A 22,500-nucleotide genomic window follows, 5' to 3' on the forward strand; every position below is an offset into this window, starting at 1 on the left:
TGCAAGCAATGGAGTGGGTGATTCAAAGAAACCTATCTTCTATGTACTTCAACCGCAACTCAAGAATAATGTTGGATGTGAAGAAAAGTGGCCTTGACAAATGTCACGCAATTTGGTGGTTTGGGCCCAGTAGAAAAATATAGTAATGGGTTGGAGTCTGCAGGCATTAGCCACGGCTTCGGAAGGTTTTTGGTTCATACATTAATGTGTATGGTTTCCCAGAAATGGCTGGAGTAACAAGAACTTAGTCTGAGAGGGATGTGATCACTATGTATTTATTACCATTATCAATAGAAAACCCACTTATTACACATGGAACAATTGAAACAAATGATAATTGGAAGGTTATATGAAACAAACAAGCAAAAAATAAATGAATGGTTTTGCCATGTAAGGTATTATTAATTGTATAATGATTCCATTTAGGGAATAGATGGACATTTTTTAAGGATATAGAGAGATTTTTAGTAAATTGAAACATATTTCAAGGAAAACTCTATCCTGGGTATATTGTATCTCACAAGCAACTTTTGTTACACATTCAACTCTGAAGAGCTTAATTTACAGTAATCCCTGTTACTTTTACTAGAGTATTTAAGAATCTTCTCTAATTTTATCTCAACAGCTGTCACATCAGTTGTTCATCCCTATGCATCTCACTTTAGAAGAGGAAATAAGATGATGTTTTGGTGAGTATATGAAAGTGTTTTTGTAAATTATACTTCTGTGATATACGAAGTCTTATATGTCTTGCCTTTACTGTTAAAGCATTGTTATCTTCTTTCAAAAACGTATTTCCAATTAGATTTCAGAGTTTATTGAGAACTGGATTGGTCATAAAGGGTAGCTATTTAAATGGATGTATAGGCTACAGAGATATCCAGTCGTTATCAAATGGACTGTATCAGTTTCAGATATGAATAAAAGATTGGAATTGTTGTTACCTTCTGTACTGGCAGAAAAGAAAATATATATATATTTTTCATTAGTGCACAATATGCAATGGTGAATATTTTTTCAGCATATGATCAGTAGAATTTGGAGCTAGATACTCATTTCAGTGGAGGTATAAAACCACGAAGATTTAAGTTTTCTGAACTTTGTCTCTTAATTCATTATTGTTTGTATCTCATCGTCATTTAACAATCAAGTGCAAAAATGGTTTATTTAGTTATTAACAAAAAGTTGATGATGCATGTAGAATTAGTCCTAATTTTTTTATTTTTATCTCATGAAAAGCCTTATACAAAAAGCTTCCTTTTTTTCCTCTCTTAGTTGTTTATATATGTAAAATATAAACTGGAATAACTATGATTCACTTTTTATGCTTTTCATGTTCCTGGTATTCGTTGCTTTTGAGGAAAAATAGAAAAGGATACGTAAAAAGGAATCCAATTTTTGTTGTTGTTAATATTTGTAGAGAATATATAAGTATGTAGGAGAAATATTAATTCAGGATATTCATTTTTTAAAGTGACAAAATTTATTAAACCTGTTAACGATTTTATATTCCTATCAACTGTCTTTACCTAATCTGTTTGATAACATGAACATTTGTTTACCTCACATACCTAAAGGTGATTGGATATTATTAACCACTTTGCTAAAGTTGCAGTGCTCTCTGATTGATTGGTAGTTTATAACAAAGACAAGAATCAGGATTGCACTTATTTATATGGAGGATTTGTTTAGGTGGTGGTGGTGGTTAAAATGTCTTTTCATCGAAGGTTCTAACGAGGAAAATGGTTTTCTGGAAAGCATGTGGTTCGTTATGTGTAACTGTACCCAGATAGGTAAAGATTAGTGAGATTGGTGCTTGAGAGTATAGAGACTTGTCAGGGTTTTGTTTGTTAATTTGTGCTTTCATCAAGACATATCGTGCAGTTGATTGGGTTATATGGAATGGGTCCATAAAAACTAATTTCTGTATTTAAATGCAGATTATGTTATTAAAGGCAAATATAATAATAAGGATGTTTTACATTTTTTGTCACGATGCAAACTGCAGATGTTATTGTACACCTATCAAAAGAAAACTGGTTTAATCAAGCTGTTTTGTTTTAATTTTATATTGATACAGAAATCTGTATATAAATTATATTTGAAAAAGACTAAATTATGACAGTTATTTGATATACATTATAATAGAATTTATATGAAAAAAGAATTGTGTTATAACTTTATCGTTAGCTAGTTTTAAATATTTTCACTTTTTTATGGATGAAGAACAGATACCTTGAGTGTAATGGATCACACCTGGTCAGATATCCAGCTTGGTATAAAACAAAAAAAAAACAAAAAACAAAAAAACACAAACTTGCTGTGAATGTTAACTGTTTGCCTGCTTTTTGATGACAGCATTGATGGAGTAATAGCTTGAAAAGGTGTGAATGCACAATTGATATTGAATGTTTAGGAAAGCTTGATGAACCTTATTAGTTTGTGAAATCAGGTTCTTATTTATAACCGAATGTTAGACAGTGATTTCCAACTAGTGGATCAGAAAATATAATTGGCTATTTTCTGGGTGTTTGTCAAAGAACTTACTTCGGAGTTTTGCCTTCAACTTGTATTGTATTACAGTTGCTGAAATAGAGTTTGTACATATGTCAAAATATTATTTTATTTTGCTTAGCCAAAGAATATATAATAGGAAAAATAGAATTGGAATTGCTGATGTTTGGGAGCAGTTGATGTGTAGGTGTTTGAAAAGGTTAGGAACCACTGTGATGTTACGTCAGCAAATGATCACAGACTCTGGGTGATGCCTCGTTATGTGACAAATCTATGTCCCAATCACACAGGTGTAGAGGAGCTTGCTCTTAAGTACTTTCTTCCTATTGGTGTGATTTGTACTCATTATCTGTAGTTGGAATATTTCACAGTCATAAAGTTATTTATGTTTACAATTCATTCTTATTTTTTTAAAGTGTAAGAACACTATAAAAAAAAAATGGAGTAGAAAGAGAGTGAGAGCAAGAAATAGAAATAGAGACAGAAATAGATATGGCATTGGAGTAAGAGAGAGAAGGAGAAAGAAGATATGTAAGTGATACAGTTGAGAACAATGATGAAGGTAGAGAGGGAGGGAAGAAGGGAAGAAGGATAGAAAAGAGGGAGTGAGGGAAGGGAAGAGGGGTAGAATGGAAAGAGGGAGGGAAGAAGGGAAGAAGAATAGAAAAGAGGGAGTGAGGGAAGGGAAGAGGGGTAGAATGGAGAGAGGGAGGTAAAAAGGGTAGAAGATGAAAGGGAAAAAGGATATGATGAAGTGAGTGAGGGAGAGAAGAAAGGGAGAAGAGAAGAAGGATAGAAAAGAGGGAGGGAGGAAATATGGGGAGGAGAGTAGAATAGAGGGAGGGAAGAAGGGAAAAAGAGTAGAAGGGTAGAATGGAGGGAGGGAGGGAGGGAGAGGAAAAAGGAAGAAGGGAAGTAAGGTAGAAGGGAAAGGGAGGGAGAGATGGAGGGGGGGGGGGAGGGAGAGGAGAAAGGAAGAAGGGAAGTAAGGTAGAAGGGAAAGGGAGGGAGAGATGGAGGGAGGGAGGGAAGGCAGGAAGGATTGAATGAAGGTGAGAAGGAAGCCATTTAGGCAGGCAATGAGAAAGGAAGGGAGATAGGAAGAAGAGAGGAGAGGAGAGAAGACAAAGAGAAGAGAAGAACAAGACGAGGGGAGAGAGAGCTAAGGCCATATTCTCAACAATTGTATTGATAATGGCACTAAGTAATGAATATGGAACCCAGCATAATCAGTCTTGTGTGTACAACTCGATAGATAAGAAAAATAGTTGCAAGACAGGCAATTTTCCTTCAAAATATGAGAGAAAAGATGGTAACTTATGTCATAATGGATGGATGGAAAGTTTAAATTGAGATAGCTTCTCAGAAATTACTGCAATTTGGTTCAAACGTATGAATGTTCAAGAGCAGAATTATATATATGAAGACTTTGACAACTTGATGAAATCTCATCCTAAGGGGAAGACAGGATACAGTCATAGATAACCTATCAAGGATATTACTTTTTACATTGTTTGGGAGACATTTCCACTGCACACTTCTTGTTATAAGCATTTATAAGTGAGTTTCTGATTCTCTTCATACATGTGCAGTTATATATAGTTGTGGAAAAGATGTTTTATTTATAGTGATGGGGAAATTTTGTGCATTGTTAACAGTGTTTTTAGTATGTTTCATTAAAAAAAATGCATGAATCATGTAACTCTATATTTTGTCAGTGCATGATGTACAAAAATGGTCAAAATCATAATAAGAGAATGTAATTGCAGTTTTGAAATTTTGAAATTCCAGGGTCATATGTTCTGATACAATGATCTTATCAGATAATGGCACTATCTGTGGATGTTGTTGTGCCACCAAGATGTCCAAGAGTACTTGGGATTTTTGGAGGATAAGTTGATAAGGTATTTTCGATAGCCAGAAACCCAGTTTGGATTGTGCCTATTAACTAATTGACTAACACCATCTCAAATGTATGATTGCAAAAGAAAAAAAACATGCATGCTTGAATATAAATGTTGCAGATTTTCCTTATACTAATTACAGAAAGATTTCAAAATGGTTCTAATGTGATTAGAAATACAGGAAGCTACACTTGAGACAGGTACTGGTAAAGGTCCTGGAAATATATACAACCTCAGATTTGTTTATACTGTGAGCAAGATCTGTAAAGCACCAGATTTGAGGGTATTTCTTAGAGTTGCAGGATATTAAGCTGATTCAAAAGTTATTAGTTATGAAGATATATTTACAGTTGATAGATATAGTTTAATACTATTGCTATTTTCCTTTCACAACTTTGATAATGATATTGACAGCCATAAAACAGCATGGTGCCATTGGTAATAATGAAACAGATATTGTTGTATTAGTGTTGTTTATGAAAGTATATGCTTACTGATTGGTAAAGTTTGTAAAACTAAATGTAGCAGAGTTGGAATAAGAAGTATATATATAATCATGATAGATATCATCATTCATTACAAAATTAATATAGAATTTTCTAAAATGGAGGTATACTGATAAATACAAAACTGCCCCAGAAAGTTATTGTGTATATAAATTGATTACAGTAATGATTAGTTTCAAGATTATGAGTGGTAATGAAGGTTTATCATTGATGATAAGGATAAGAAACAGAAGAAAAGATAAAGCAGATTCAGATACATTTTGGGTTTGTTGTAAAGTTACTATATGTATTTTGAATTGTTCTCCTTTGGATGATGATTTACAATTTGTTGATAATTATAGTGTACTGCAGAAAATAGTGATATAATGTTCAGGATAGAGATTGAGTTATAGATTGCAAAAAGCTATGTACATGTACAAGATGCTTGATTTTAAGTATTATAGTGGCGTCATCATTGTCATTATCATTGTCATCATCAGTCATCCATTATTATCATTGTCAGTTATAATCATTATCTTTTATTAGCTTTTCCTCCTCCTCCTTTTGTATTCCTGCTGAACAACATATATTTAATTATTTTTTCATAGTGTTTGTATTGCTGTTGTTGTCATTATCACATCATCATCAATTTTTATATTTCAGTTATAATCATCACTTCTCATTCTTCTTGTTCTTGTTCTTATTCATAGAGATAATAATATCAGTATCATGTTCATAGCAGAAGAAATTGGGTTTGTGACTCTCACTGATAGCAGAGCAGATTAACAACTTGGTAATAACTATTTGTAAATAGGAGACAAGAAGCTTAAAGATTTGTGATAAGGATGTACTCTTTTATGTGATTAGTATGGATGGAGTAATGTGAAGATTGTGAGGTACATTTAGATTGGTATACATTAGTGAATCTTTTTTTGTTTTGTTTTGTTTTGTTTTTATGGCTTATTGGTAAGATGAATAGTAGTCCTTTGGTGTACTTTACAACTCCATGAAGAATCATAAACCATGTTCAGAAATGTGCCACGGATAGAGAGATAATACAAAAAGTAAGAAATAGAATAAAGTAAATTATTGATATCAGGATGCCATACATGCATGCTCTGTCTACTATGACTTTAGGTTGTTAATTTTGTCTACCCAAGTGCTTAAGTCTCCAAGGAGACAATCACTAGGCCTACCTGAACTCACCTTTTTACCCTATTCTTTGAATTTTTGAAGAAAAAGAGGATGATTGTTTTTATTTTTGATATTGTTAATAGTCTTATAGTGATAAAGCAACAATAAGAATAATGCTGATAACAATAATGATTGCAGTAGAAAAAAAAGAAAATTCAAGGTATTAGGTAAACAGATGAGGATGGGTAGGCCTGGCAATTATCTCCATAGGGATCAAGTACTTGTGGACCCATTTATGTGTAAGAAGAATTGACAAACAAAACTACAGTGGACAGTGCATGTACCCAGAGCCACATGGTTTAAGCTATACCGTTGATGGTATAAGCAAAAGGTTAGCTCCTGTTGAAGGAAAAAAGCTAGTGATGGAATTGGAATGATAAAAGAAGAGGAATGAGATGTGTGTTTCGGTTTAAGTGATGATATGATTACACAGGTGATATATGATGGCAGAAGAGTATTAAGCCATAAATTAAGATGAGAGCAAACATTGCCTCAAATCTTTCATTATAGTATGGCATGTTTACATGGTCTCATGGAGCATATTAGAATCTACCTTAATAATACTGAACTCTTAATGATTATAGGTATGCTTTACTAACTCGCATGATCTTATCTTTCCATATCTGAGTATTATCTCCATCTTTGGCTCAAGGATGCATGACCTGGTCAGATGATTTGATAAGACTATTAAATCTGGGTTTGTTCAGTAACAGATAATTAGAGCATGCTGATCTATCTCCACCATTTTCTCTCATTAGAGATGTTTGTCTTGTGTTGAGAGTGAGAATTTTGTCTCAAGGCATATCTGCAAGTGTTTTAAAGGAGTTTGATTATTCGCACAGTTATCTCAGGGTTTCAGGTATTGATGTTCACACTTTTTTCATATACTGTAACAGCAAATACTTTATTTAAGATAATTTTGATTTATGCTTACAATGTGAAAATGTGCTCTCTCTGGTATCAGTAATTTAAACTGTAGAAGCTCTATTAACATCAGAGTGATAAAGTTTTTAAAAATTTCTTTGGAAAGTAATTTGAAGCTTTATTACAGTGTTTCTTCTCCATATTAGTTGTATATGGAGTGATTTCTAAATTTAGGCATTTATGTGATACTTGGGTTTCTTTTCAGATGATAGTTGTGTAAGGTAACAGTCCCTTACTCAGGCCATACACATTCCAAAATGATTGTAAAAAAGACAATAGACCGTCTGACCAGGAGGAAATTTGTAACTTTTGACGATACATCACTCCCTCGTGTTCTGAACACCGTTGACCTGACAGCACTCGGTATTGGCTCAACTGTCGGTGTCGGTTTTTATGTGTTAGCTGGTGAAGTGGCAAAGAACACAGCTGGGCCTGCAGTCACCATCTCATTCCTCATTGCTGCTGTTGCGTCAGTGTTTGCAGGTGAGTTAATTTGGTCCATGTATTCTGTTGGGGTTTTAGATTGTGTGAGAGGCCTTTGGTGTAAAGTTGTTTTATTTGGTTTGGAGGAGTAATGTAGGTTATTGTTATTAGCATTTGCTATCTGACCTATCCTCAAAGAAAAATTACCTGTGCCATTTTATTTATTCATTTTTATTTTCATGTATTTATTTGTATTTATATGTATTTGTATTTATTTATATATATATATATATATATATATATATATATATATATATATATATATATATAAATTATTTTTTTGTTGTTTTTTTTGTTTTTAGTTTTAGTTTTAGTTTTTAGTTTTTAGTTTTTCATTACATGAAGTATCACATCATTTGCTGGAAGTCTTGTAATTTGGAGGAAAATTCAGTAAAAACAATTGAAATGTTAATTACATTGTTATGAGTGTTGCCTTTAGAATTATCCTTTTCCTTCCCCAGGGCTCTGTTATGCAGAGTTTGGTGCCCGTGTACCAAAGGCAGGATCAGCCTACATATACAGTTATGTCTGCGTTGGCGAGTTTGTTGCATTTGTCATCGGCTGGAACTTGATTTTAGAATATGTGATTGGTGAGGAGCAGGTTTAGAAGTTTTACAATTGGTGTATCTTATATGCATGCTTCTTTTGCTATACACATGTAGATCTCTTTACTTACGTTCAAAAGGTTAAGATGAGGATGTTGATATTACAGGCACGGCAAGTGTTGCGAGAGGGTATAGTGGCTATGTTGATAAACTTGCAAATAACTCCATGTCAGAGGCATTGGGTGAATCAATGCCCATTTCAGTTAGCTTTCTCTCCGAATATCCAGACTTCTTGGCCTTTGGGCTTTCCTTTATATTGTCAGGTAAGTTTCTTATGAGTTTTATAATGCTTTCCAAATTTTTTTTAGAAACTATGGTAGCCTATTTTATATATTTTCTGTCCTTATTTCCTTGCATTTTAGAAGTAAAATGGAAGATAACTTGAGTGCGTTTCAGTGCATTGTGATCTTTGTATTTGTCCTATTTAGAAAGTCATTTTGAAAGGGAAAAGATCCTTATGACTGAAATAAGTTATGTTCATATCCTCATAGTTCATATCCTCATAGAAAGCATGGATAGGGCAGAAAGTAAGGTCCTTTCCTAAAGACAAAAATATTTATACTTACGAAATAGCTATGTTGATATCCAACATCAGATGTATATGATACCATTCATTACTGTTGTCGCTGTTAGGTGATGTAATTTCTGGTCTTATTTTTTTTCCCTAGTTGTATTAGCGGTTGGCGTTAAAGAATCGTCAATGATGAACAACATCTTCACATTTATCAATTTAGTGGTAATTGCATATGTCATCATTGCAGCAGGAACTCAAGGTAATTTTTCTGTTTGTATAGTTGGTATGATTAATTTGGGTGGAAATTTGCACAGTGAATTGTTGTAGTATTTTTCATGTATCATGTTAAAATGGTCATCTACAGTATTTGTAATTTTTGACTGAAGAACGATAATCATTATTATCAGTATTTGCAAGTAATAAGGAATTTATGTAAATAGTGCTCATTCCTTTCCTTGTCCATTTACCAAAGCACTCTTTTCCCTGTGTCCCTACAGCTGAAGGGAAGAACTGGGCAATACCTGCAGCAGATGTAGAGGCAACGTGCAAAAATCCGAACTCAACATGCATAAATGTTGCGGATGACGACGAAAAAGACTATGGATATGGGGGCTTTGCTCCATATGGGTTTAAAGGCATCATGCAAGGAGCAGCAACCTGCTTCTTTGGCTTTGTGGGTTTTGACTGTATTGCCACAACAGGTGAGTCGAGGATGCAACTTGTATGTTTCATTAACACATCAAACACCCTTATGATGTTAGTATAAAGGGTGTTTGATTGAGTAGTGACTATTGGAAAGAAAAATAATGATGAATAATATCAATGATGATGATATTGACAATTTGTTTTTTGTTATTATTATTGTTATTTTTATTGTTATTATAATTATAATTATAATCATCGTTATTTATTATTTATCATTTATTGTTTGTTATCATTTATTATTATTTTTTATTATTATTATTATTATTATTATTATTATTATTATTATTATTATTATTATTTATTATTATTATTTTTTTTTTTATAGATTTCTATAGATATTATAATAATGAGGATAATTGTAGTGACTTTATATTGTTATAATTTAATGATAATTGTAATGATGATGATAATACTGATAATAATAATAATGATAATGATGATAAAAATATTTATGGTAATGATACTACTACTACTACTACTACTACTACTACTACTACTACTACTACTACTACTACTACTACTACTACTACTACTACTACTACTACTACTACTACTACTACTACTACTACTACTACTACTACTACTACTACTACTACTACTACTACTACTACTACTACTACTACTACCACCACCACCACCACCACCACTACTACTACTAGTACTAGTACTAGTACTAGTATTAGTACTAGTACTACTAGTATTACTACTAGTATTACTACTAGTATTACTACTAGTATTACTACTACAACAACAACAACAACAACAACAACAACAACAACAACAACAACAACAAGAACAACAACAACAACAACAACAACAACAACAACAACAACAACAACAACAACAACAACTATTAATACTACTACTACTTCTACTACTACTACTGCTACTACTACTACCTACTACTACTATTACTATTACTCCTACTATTACTACTACTGTTACTAATTTTATTACTACTACTATTACTGCTATTACTACTACTACTACTATTGCTATTACTATCATTACTACTACTACTACTACTAATATTACTACTACTACTACTACGACTGCTACTATTACTATTACTATTACTATTACTATTACTATTACTATTACTGCTACTACTATTATTACTACTACTACCTAGTACAACTATTACTATTACTCCTACTATTACTACTACTATTACTATTACTCCAACTATTACTACTACTATTGCTACTAATATTTCTAACATTACTAATACTACTATTGCTACTTCTGTCTCTACTATTACTGCTACTGCTATTACTACTGCTACTATTAGTACTACTACTGCTGCTGCTATTATTATTACTACTACTATTACTACTACTGCTACAACTATTACTGTTACTACCTCTACTACTACTACTACTACTACTATTCCTATTGCTACTAATACTACTGCTATTACTACTACTATTCCTATTGCTACTAATACTACTGCTATTACGACTACTATTAATACTATTATTTTCATCATTACTGCTACTACTATTGTCATCATTCTCTTTATTAGTATCAATTGTTATTGTTATTGTTATTATTGTTCTTCATTTGGTTGTTGTTATTATTATTAGTAGTAGTAGTGCCATCATTTTATTGTTATTATCAGTTATTATTATTGTTGTTATTATTGATATTATTATTATTATTATTATTATTATTATTATTATTTTGTTATTATTATTGTTTCTATTACTAGCAGTAGTAGTATTGCTGTTATTAATATTATTGTTATTATCATTACTATTACAAGTATTATTATTGTTTTTAGCAACATTATTTATATTACTATTGCTATTTGATCTCTATTTATTATCATTATAATTTTTCTTCTTCTTGTTATTATTATTATCGTATGATTATGATAATCCTCATTATCATTGTCTTCATATTGTTTTTGTCTTTATTATAGGTTTTTTGTCTTACAGTAATCATTTTCATTACATTTTACTTTTGTGCCTTCACCTCCTTCCATTTTCGCTTGTGCTCCATTATTTATGCATTCCAAAATGTTTGTTTTTCTGCAGGAGAGGAAGCTATCAACCCTGAGCGATCGATACCCATGTCCATTGGCCTGTCCTTATTATTTGTATTTATAGCTTACTTTGGGATGTCTGCTGTCACGACTTTGGCACTTCCTTATTGCTGGCAGGTAAGAAGCTTTGGAAATTCAACACTATTTTATGGTAGAAAAACCCACAATGCGTAAACTAGATTTATTGAAGAACTATTTTATATAACATTGTCAGTGTTCAAATACAAGGCAGGCTAACTCTCCTTCCTAAACACATGCAGAAGCAAGCACCAACATATGCACAAGTTCGTGCACCCCCCACCCTCCTGGGCTTACACACACACTGACACACATGCACACATATTTGCACTCACACAGACAGACAGACAGACAGACAGACAGACAGACAGACAGACAGACAGACAGACAGACAGCCAGCCAGACAGACAGACAGACAGACAGACAGACAGACAGACAGACAGGTGGGTAAAGGAAACAGCAGACTAACATATGGAAGGAGACTCCCTCTCAGATGAAAGCAACAAAAAGTCTTGATATGTTATTCCCTTTTTTAACTTGTCTTGAAATAAGTTAACATTTTTTTGTATTTCAGGATGAAAATGCTCCATTGGTGCAGCTATTTGAATGCCTAGACATGAATACCGCAAAATGGATTGTCAGCATTGGAGCTCTCTTTGGATTTTCTGCCAGGTTAGCAACTTCAGGTTAGGTTGTACTGAGGAATTCTTCATAGCAGAAGATATATTTAGAATAACTGATTTTTTTGTATTCAAATGTCATATGGCAGTTTTGAAAAGAAATGGGTCAGTAAGTGTTATAAATGTAGTAATTAACCCATTGCTGATAGGTGATATGCTATCATTTCAATGCAAATAAACTCAGACACTGAGTGATGCCTCATCACATCATGACCTTTTGTCATGATTGCAGAGATGAGGTGTTTCACTTCTTACCCTAAGAGTATAAAGTACCCAAAATTTAGTAATATGTTTCTCAAAAATATATTGACAAAAGTTTTGATCCTGCATTACTGTTCAGCAAGAATGGTTTAATGTTTTTTTCTGAAAAGATCACTAAGAAATGGCTTTACACCTGAAGATAAAGACTCCTTAAGATATCTTTAGGGCTCATGATAGAACTAATAATCCTGAATTAAAATTTATACATGTTAAGATTTCACCAATTATCCACAGTTTGTTTGGTGCGATGTTCCCCCTGCCCCGTGTTATTTATGCCATGGCTGATGATGGATTACTGTTTCGGTTCTTATCGAAGGTTAATAAGAAGTTCAAGACACCAGCCATTGCAACAGTTCTTTCAGGACTCTTTGCAGGTGAGTTGCAGCGTGCTCGGTTGAATCTTTTCCCAATTTGATGCATCCTTTCTGTGTATTTTGTCTAATTAGTAATAAAGGAAGAGATAGTATTAAAACAGTGAATCCTTAGGGTGATTACTAAGATTTATTCTTCTGTTTAAGACAGTTTGTGTAGTTTTTGTAATGGCATATTGATATTTATAGACAGATGTTAATTTTATCATATTCTCTCTTTTTACTTTTACAAAATCTTTATTTGGTCAATATTTGGTATTTGTGAGATATATCTGTTTCTTAATGATTTATATAAATACCTTTCAGATCCAGAACACTCATAGCATTCACATTAGGCCAGTGTGCCGAATCCATCTGTCACACATAATTTATCCTTTACTTTTTAAAAACTAAAACACGGATAAAGATGTGAACATCACACTTGCCATGACTCCATTTCCTTAACATTGACAACTGCGCCATGAGCGCAGCTGACTTGATTTCTCTGAACTATTGATTTGTAACCAGTCTCAGTCAACATGTTTTAAAACAAAACATATCTTGTTTGTTATATTATCATTGAAAGTTACTTGTTTTGTTATGAAAATGAATTAATTTAACTATGATAGGTTTATTGTAACGGCATTCTGTGAACTTGAACATTTATATTATGGATTAAATGTTGGTAATTATCTATATCATACTTATCTGAAAATATTTTAGTGTTAGAGGTCTTGAAGAAGGAAAAAATGTAGGTGAATAGGCCATGTCGAGCAAATACCAAATGTTGACCCTTTTCTCAACTACTGTTCCCTCACATAACTTCCATTCTTCTCGACTCTTTTCTTGATTATGCATTTGTTTTTGGCAGTATATTTCACTAGTATATTTTTTTCCCCAGGGATCATGGCAATGATTTTCAATTTAGATGCGCTTGTGGATATGATGAGTATTGGCACACTTTTGGCCTATTCCATAGTTGCTGTTTGTGTTATGCTGCTAAGGTAAGACAGTACATATCAGCATAGTGATATGGAAAGACTTTTCCTTCTGTTGGGTTTGGTATAATTTATTCTTAGGTTTAGCTGCTTTAAGTCTTGTTAGTGATTTATCTAGTCACCAATATTGTATGATTCCAAACAAGAACTCAACTTTTTTCTAAGTAGCACTGAATTTATGTAGCGTTGGATGAGCTTTGCTTCTTGTGGTACAATTGTTATTGCTCTTGTTATATGTATAACTTTCAACTGTAGAAAAGAAAAAAATTATGAAAGTTTCAACTATGTAGATATGAATTTGGGATAGTTTCTATGCTGCACTAGTATGTCAAACATAGTTGATAGGCATGTTTTTGTGTTTGACCTGGGCTAAAAGGTTGTCTTAACACTTTCTGTGGCTCTGACTTTGTTCTTCAGTGCATAAAAGTCATGTATTGCCTTCTCATGCAGCGGTACAGACTTCCAAAGTTGGCAGATAACGTATCGTACTGTACATATTAAGATAAGATCACTAGAAACAAGGAGTATGTGCTAATTTATGTCAGAATCTACTTATACATCAGGTTATTCACATCTGTCATGAAGCAAGTTTTCACTGAGTATATATAATGTTTTTATGTGGATTTTTTAAGAAGCATGCATAGTGGTTGAATATCAATAGTCCAAGGTAATATATCATCAACCATAGTAAATAAACCCTGGTAGATATAGACAGTATAGAGTGATATTTGTGCCACAAGCAAAAAAATCCAAACTTTTTTAAATTGCTGGATTAATGTTTCAGCCTGTTTATTATTATTGTTGTTGTTATTATTATTATTATTATTATTATTATTATTATTATTATTATTATTATTATTATTATTATTATTATTATTATTATTATTATTATTATTATAATAATAATAATAATAATTATTATTATGATTATTATTATTATTATTATTATTATTATTATAGTAAGCTATATAAAGAGCCACACTGAAAAAATTGAGATTTATACCACCAAAGTTGTCGGTGCAAGTCAAGATACAACTAAGAAAGAATAAGAGAATAGAAAGTCAGATATTTATGTAAGAAAAACATGTTAGCTGATCTTTTAAACTTATCAAGAGTTGGAGAAGTTACAATCTCTGAAGGCAAACTATTTCAGAGTATGCAAGTAGCAGTAAAAAAGCACCTAGAAAACTGACTTGTAGATGATCAACTTACATCAAATGTCATTGAATTGAGGGTCATGGAACTTCTAATAATTCTTCCAGGTTGAAAAAAATCAGGTGGAATCTTGTGAATTAGGGGATGTGAATTATCAGTTACAATCTTGTAGAAGACTGAAAGAGCCTTAATAAGTCTACAATGTTCAATGTCCAAATTTAAGTCACAATCTTTTATAAGGCTGAAAGAGCCTCAATAACTCTACAATGTCCAATGTCCAAATTTGATTAAAAGAACAATCAAGCAGTCTTAAGTGTGAGTCTGCAGCAGATAACTAGACAGGAGAACAATTCTCAAAATGAGGCAGAATAAAAGAAAAGAAGCACCTACGAGTAATGTTGTCATCTTCATATTATTTTGACTTCTTATTCAATGTGGGCCATAAAAGATATTTTGTAATGTATTGGGTATGTCCTTTTTTCTATATGGGTAATATGGATTGTGCTGTGTGGTTAATTATGTTTGTTATGTGTTTGTCCTCCTGCTTTCAGATATACAGACTTGGAGATCACAAACTGGAATTCTGAGTATACATTACTTAAATCTACGTAAGTATGATAATCAGCTGCGATGTTATGTGCTTTTTTTTTTGTCAGTGATTATTGTATTATTCTTTTGATATGGAGAATGCAAAAAGAATGGGTATACCTGTATATGAGTGTTTCCATTTAGCAGTCTTTGTAATTTTTACTTGATTTTCACATAATCTTTAAGTTTTCTTATCATCAGCTTGTCTATATGTGGCAGGGTGGGTGGGTATATGTATATATGTATATATATATAAATATATATATATATATATATATATATATATATATATATATATATATATATATATATATATATATATATATATATCATCAATCATTATCATTATCATTGATGCGATGGTGAAAGTACATGCAATGTCCAGAATGAATTTGGTTTTTAATATTGTGTACATTGATGACTCCACAACTGCTTATTCCCCAAGGCGTTAATTACTAGTCCTCGTGTCTCAACCGTTTACCCTTTTCCTTGAATTTTGGTAAGGTCTTTATCATTTAAAAAAAAAATTGTTATTAGTGTTGATGATGGCATAATCGAAATGTCAGTAAGGACAATAAATGCATCAGTATTAAGAAAGTTAGAAAAAAACATTTTGAAGGAAAGGGGAAATCAGGTTATGTCTTGTAGGCCTGCTAATTGACTCTTTGGTGGCAGAACTTTTGTGGAGCCATTTATGTGCAAACAAAATTCAAAAACATAATTACATTACATTCACTGGGCAGCAATGAGTTTAGTAGTATTAGCTTTGTAAGGATTTTTTTGTCAGGAGAAAAAAAATTATCAAGACAAGATATTATGTACTTCTGATGTTTCAGACAGTGTTTGATAATGATTGAGCTGAATAGGAGCCAAATAACAGGTGTGATAAGTTACCAGGTATGAGAGCTTAATCAGAAGTATTGACCTCTTTGACTTTGTGTAGTCTTAGAGCTTGAGGGTGAAACCTAGCAAAGCAAAGATGGAAAGAGTCCTGTGAATCAGCGGTGTGCTACATCTCTGAAACACATAGCAAACAGGGCTGTATCTATACTCCAAGACAGAAAAGAAAATGGGGTTGATGGAAGGGAAAGAGTGATTGAGACTTGGAGAGTTACTGAAGTAGATTTTTCTCTTAATTTTGTCTTCCCATGTCCCTAGATATGCCATGCAAAAAGTCAGCTCACTCAGTATTTCCAGTATGGCTCTCATACCTTATTGCTATAACCTTCACGCTGGTCCTTGGAGAATTAGAAAACGGGTGGTTTGTTTGAACTATTATTTTACGTTTTAGGTAAGAGTGTTTGTTTTCAGGATTTGACCTGTAGGTAGATGCAGTGTTGTTGACATAGAGCTTGCATACAGCTGAGATTTTCTATATTTATAACTGTTATGAATTTATAGTTTAGTATGTACTGCCTGACTTTTCTAATCTTAAATTTGTGTTCCCCCCCCCTTTTTTTTTTTTAAGTTAGTGTTACTTGTAATGTTCTTTTAAATTATAAGGATATGTTTAGAAGCTTGTAACATTATTCAATATAGTTTTTAAACCCTAAAACTACTGTACTGCAAGTACCTTTTTAATACTGGTATTACTTTTTATGAAATATCCAGTTTTTGTTATACTATATAGCAGTGTCCAAACATTTTTGCACTGTTATGAACCACCCCCCCTCCCCCATCCACCATGGCTAAACAAACTGTTTTATTTAGGATAATGCAAATAATATAATAATTATGAAAAGACTGTATTGCAGGAGTGTTGGTCTATAAATTCGAATTTAATACACAAATACAAAAGATGACTTATAGAACATGTGATGTTTCTACGTTCGTGCGTGCGTGCGTGCGTGCGTGCGTGCGTGCGTGCGTGCGTGCGTATGTGTGTGTGTGTGTGTGTGTGTGTGTGTGTGTGTGTGTGTGTGTGTGTGTGTGTGTGTGTGTGTGTGTGTGTGTGTGTGTGTGTGTGTGTGTGTGTTTTTGTTCCTTGTTTGTTCACGTACCCTTATAATTTGTGTTGCAGACCCCAGTTTGGACAACACTGCTATATAGTATTGTAATTCTTATAATGGTACCAATCATTTTAATTTCACTTGGTCTTATTGTAAGATATGTTATTAGCCTTATTTATGACTTCTTTTACTGAATATTATTTTCATATGTCAGGATCATAATGATAATTAGACAAATTGTGATATGAATGTGAAAATATCACCTGTCAGTATTGTTTCAGGGTTATATTGAAAGAATAAAAACCATTGCTTAAGGTAAGCTCCTCATAATCGTATCTTTCAGGTATGCTGAAGATGAAGATGGGGATGCGCAGGGCCTTAGTGAGGCTGGAGGGAGAACAAAGCCAGGTCTCAGCAACTCTAAGTACTCAGCAAGTGATTATTTCCAACAGCTATTTAACATAAAAGGCTTGAAGGAACCAACAGATTTGACAGCATCACTAGCCAGCTATGCCACTTTAGTTTTCTGTGAGTTTTGCATATTTTTCTATATTTATTCTCAAACATTGCCGACTAGATTTAGGTTTGTGTATTATCACACTTTCAAGCAGTGCATTCACTCCTTTTATGTACTCTGTCCAAACTCATATGCAAACAAATTTATACATCTTCTTGCTTAAACAAAGGAAGTAAAATAGGACAAAGACAAGAGAAGACAAAGAAACAAGAAAGGAGCAAGAGTAGAAATAAAAACTGTATATGTAGTCACTATAAAAAAAAAAAGATAATAATAATTTAATTCATTATATCTCATTTTGTTTTAAAACTTCGTGTCACAGAAATTTTAAAGGTTTTGTCTTTTGCAGGTATCCTCTCAAGTGTTCTTGGAATCTTGCTCGTGGTCTTACAGGAAGCAATTGCTGCCGGTGATGTTGGAGCCATAGTTGGCATTTCTATCTCATCTGTTTTGGTGATTGTCAATGTTGTTGTCATTGCAAGACAGCCAGAATCTAAGAAAAAACTTACTTTCAAGGTATGTCTTAAAAAGAGAGAGAAAAAGATCTGTATCATATCGCATCATTTCTATGTTTTGGTTTGTGAATTGAATCCTTCTGATTGGTTTTGTACTATTAAATTGATTATAAGAGTAACTATATGTGTGTATCTTTTTCAGGTGCCCTTAGTACCTTGGATTCCAGCCCTCAGTGCCTTCATAAACCTGTATTTGATGTTTAATTTATCACCAGCCACGTGGATTCGGTTTTCAGTGTGGATGGCATTAGGTAAGCAAAAATATTTTTTTCCATGTTTATAAGTTTCTCTATAACATCATAGCATTACTTTAAATTTGCTAGTCTGGTTTTGCAAGCTTTTTATTTTTTGCCTTAGTTTTGCTTGGCAAAATTGTTATGCAAGGGGAGTAAAGTTCTGCATGTCATAACAGTAAAATCCAAACCTAGAGCATAGTGTATAATTCCAAATAGTAAAGGGCTTAATCCTCTGGATTTCATATATTAGAAGGGTCATTTTATAGTAAATTATTTTCATTTATACAAAAAGAAGGTGGATTTACAGTGATAGATCCATAGTGATGGAAAATTTAGTGCAAGTTAAAGACTTTTTTTATGGAAATAGATAAATCACTGTAAGAGGACTGGGTATATAATATAATGTGAGCCTGATGGTATGATTATCATCAGCATTGATATAATTATTTTTAAAAAATTACCATCAATGCGCTGTCCAATTTTGTTTTGTTTTCTTAATTTTTTTCACACATAGATGGTTCCTCAAGCACTTAGTCACAAGATTGATTACTATACCAACCCCACCTCACCTGTTTATACCTTTCCTTGAAATTCAGATGAAAAAAAATCTATTACTGCTGTTATTGGTCTTAACATTGTTGCTATTATTTTTATTATTATAGTGATAGTGCTCATAACGATGATATTAGTTATGAAGATGAAAACCTGTCTCGTAATGATTCAACAAATGGGGTGAATAGATGAGGTCATATGGTCATAGTAATTGTTTCTTTATTAAAAAATAATAAAACAAAACCATTGTGGATAGTGTATGCCCGTCTAACATCAGTGGGTATCGTAATACAATATGCTCGTAGATGAAGTTATGAAGTTATATTGTTTAATGAAATATTTTGAATGCCCTTCCAACATCAGTGGGTATGGTAATACAATATGCTCTTAGATGAAGTTATATAGTGTAATGAAATATTTTGAACACATTTGCATAGTGCACGGGATGTACAATTTGGCTTTTTAACAAACTTTTCACAAATAGAGTATGCTGCATGCTACTAACACTGCTTCCTAAACTTTCCTTATTGCATGTAGGCTTCCTCATATACTTTCTGTATGGCCTTTGGAATAGCACAGAAGAACTGAAGTCAAAAGGTAAATGGAAAGGTGTAGACAACCCAGGCTTTGTTAATGATGAAAGAAACAACAGCAGGCTTCAGGTGATACCAACCATTGAAATCCAGCCAGCGACTCCTTGCAGCTCCGAGCCAAACACACCATCCACCGTCCACAAAACACCCAGGGCCAAAACACCTCTCCCAGAATCCCCACTTGTAACGGCAGAAAGGCAAACAACATCTGCAGAAGTGCATAGGAAAGAAACAGAGAGTGTTAGTGAAAATGAGATAAAGGAGGTATTGGCTTCACTGGATAGGATCGTCAGTGGAAGTGAAAAGAAGAGGATTGATAGTGAGACGAATGCATCTATCCTTGAAGACGACCAAGAGCTTCACTCAAGTAGTCCTAAACGATTATCAAATAGTGATATCCAGGCAAGAGAATTGCCTCCTTTACCAGACACTGGAGCTGAGGAAGATGGAAGCTCATCAGAAAATGAAGAAGAGACAGGTAAAGAAAGTAAATCAAGAAAAGAAGAAGGATCTAGTTTATCTACTGATCCTGGTTATGAATCCTTGCCACAAGTGATGGCTGATAAAGAGCAAATAGCAAATGGAGAATCAGAAGACAAGGCAAGCCAGGATCCAGGATATCAAACTATTGAAGATGTTAAAGCTGAAGTGGAAAAGGCAGAGAAAGAGAGAAGTATTCATGGAGAGGAAGAGAAACCTGAGATGGAAGAGAAGCCAACGGAGCAGAGTATATCTGTTGAGCCAGTTTATTCCATAGTTGATAAGAAAGCCAAGAAGAAACCTGAACCCTTTGAATTACAGACAGATCCTAAAGAGGACAGCACTGATAATGAATCATCGTTAAAGGTTTCTGCATCTGCACCTGTTCTTCCCCTCTCATCCCCACCACCAGTACCACCACCATTCCCTCAAGCAGGAAAAGGATTATCAACAAGTAGTGTCCCAAGCACCCCAGTGATAAGGAAACATCCATTCAAAGTCTTGAAACGCATGTCTAGCTTTGATGATATACCTCCATCCTCTCCTGATAGTCCATTAGCTCGTCATTTGAATAAATTTATAATCATCCCAGTCCATGAACCAGATTCAGATAGTGATGCCAGTGCTCAAGCTTCACCCAGAGAAAGTTTGCAAGACCCATTGATGAAGGAGCTCACAGCCAGATTTAAGGCTAAGGAAGGGGATAACAGCCCTGAAATTGACAAAGATGATAAAAAATTGTTTTATGTAGGCAGTGATGATTCTCTAGAAAGTGCTATGGCAGGAACAGATTCAAACAGTTTTGTGGCAAATTTACCAAGTCCCACAATAACAGCTCAGACTAGAGAATTTAAGAGAGTGTTGACCAAAGACTCCATGCTGGATGGTCTAGACACCATCAGAGAGCGAGGAGAGAGCAAGATCTTTGCCAGTGAAGAAGACAAACCCAAAGAGAATATTAGTGAGAAATCTCAGGACCTGCACTCACTGCCTGAGAGCCAACATGAATCTAAGAAAGACACTCCCAAAAATGATGAAACTGATAGTCCTCCTGATGATCTTGCAAAAGAAGAGTCTTCAAACTCATTGCCTGTGAGTGGTGAAGAACCTGTAAAACCTTCATTCTTTGTCGGTCAGCAAGAAGAAGAAGGAATATCTGAAACTGAAAGAATATCTGATGCTCAAAATGAAAAACAATCAGCAGCTGAACAAGTTGTCAGTAGTTCTGATTCTGAAAGTGAAAAACAACCAGAAGTTGAAACTCCTGTCCATGAGACCAATCCTGAAACTGAGAGCGCACCAGAACCTAAACGTGCTGTCCAGAGGTCTCAATCAAAAAATGAAGAGTTCAATAGACTAAAATCAATGTTTGATAAGTGAAAAGTGCAATAACTGTTTTATTGTGATTTTCTTAGGATTACATGCTTTCAGTACAACAGTTGTAAATTTTTTTCTATTCCATAATACTCATATGATGTCATTTAATTACGATGTGAAGGATTAGATAATAGAACAATTTTAACAATTTTACGTAGGTTTTGATGTTTTTAAAAGATCAAGAGATTGGACAAAACTTAGCCGTGTTGTTACATTTCATCTTCAAAGAAAAATAAATTAAAACAGTAACTAACTGCGGGAGTTTTTAAGAATGTAAGCTTTTGTACACTGTTGTATTTCTATGTAGATTCCTTTTGTATACCTCTGCAAGTTCAAAAGGACCCTTCCAATTATAACTCCAAAAGTTTCTTGAAGTTATTGGATACTTCGATGAAACTGATGTGCAGTCAAATAATACAGGGTCACCTAAAGCATTAATTTTGGGTGCAATTTTGCTGTAGGTATTTTATGTATATAATAGTGTAAACTTAAACCAATTATATTTTTTGTCATTTGCTTTTTGCAATCCACTTGCCCCGGGATTTTCCTGCACCATACCAAGCCATGTGCTAGGCTCTAGCCACTCAAGTGAAAAAGAGAAGCACAGAAAATATATACTTAACCTACTCTACAGTTTTAGACGTGACTTACATTTTTTAAGGAAATAATGCCAGAATATCAGGACCAGACAAGCAAACAACTGTTTAGTACAATTTAGAGCAATCTTGACCACACATGGCATGGGTGCTTGTTACCCAGCATTTTCCCAGTTTGCCATTACATGATATAGACGCCATATGGCATGAGTTGGTTAAAGGTTGATAATGCAGAGAAAATGAATGTTGACTATTTTTGT

The 22,500-nt window shown here is 33.4% G+C and overlaps 1 protein-coding gene across 7 annotated transcripts in view; it reads left to right on the top strand.

The window, feature by feature from the left end:
* Positions 1-22,500, top strand: part of LOC113815091 (uncharacterized) — a 23,702-nt gene that overhangs the window by 813 nt on the left and 389 nt on the right. The window contains exons 2-17 of one of the 7 annotated variants that reach the window (XM_070144871.1): positions 626-689; positions 4,306-4,418; positions 7,227-7,504; positions 7,966-8,094; positions 8,217-8,372; positions 8,778-8,882; positions 9,121-9,324; positions 11,368-11,492; positions 11,968-12,065; positions 12,569-12,708; positions 13,586-13,688; positions 15,389-15,445; positions 17,718-17,902; positions 18,241-18,407; positions 18,549-18,657; positions 19,732-22,500. The exon at positions 19,732-22,500 is cut by the window's right edge and continues 389 nt beyond it. In XM_070144871.1, the coding sequence (XP_070000972.1) occupies positions 7,279-7,504; positions 7,966-8,094; positions 8,217-8,372; positions 8,778-8,882; positions 9,121-9,324; positions 11,368-11,492; positions 11,968-12,065; positions 12,569-12,708; positions 13,586-13,688; positions 15,389-15,445; positions 17,718-17,902; positions 18,241-18,407; positions 18,549-18,657; positions 19,732-21,647 (3,720 nt within the window). In that variant the 5' untranslated portion in view covers positions 626-689; positions 4,306-4,418; positions 7,227-7,278 and the 3' untranslated portion in view covers positions 21,648-22,500. Of the gene's footprint in view, positions 1-625; positions 690-4,001; positions 4,075-4,305; positions 4,419-6,787; positions 6,957-7,226; positions 7,505-7,965; positions 8,095-8,216; positions 8,373-8,777; positions 8,883-9,120; positions 9,325-11,367; positions 11,493-11,967; positions 12,066-12,568; positions 12,709-13,585; positions 13,689-15,388; positions 15,446-17,717; positions 17,903-18,240; positions 18,408-18,548; positions 18,658-19,731 lie in introns of those variants that run through there. The other 6 variants (XM_027367176.2, XM_027367201.2, XM_027367184.2 and 3 more) reach the window with 6 other exon arrangements.

The sequence above is a fragment of the Penaeus vannamei genome, chromosome 32 (genome assembly GCF_042767895.1).
Source record: "Penaeus vannamei isolate JL-2024 chromosome 32, ASM4276789v1, whole genome shotgun sequence".
NCBI lineage: Eukaryota > Metazoa > Arthropoda > Malacostraca > Decapoda > Penaeidae > Penaeus > Penaeus vannamei.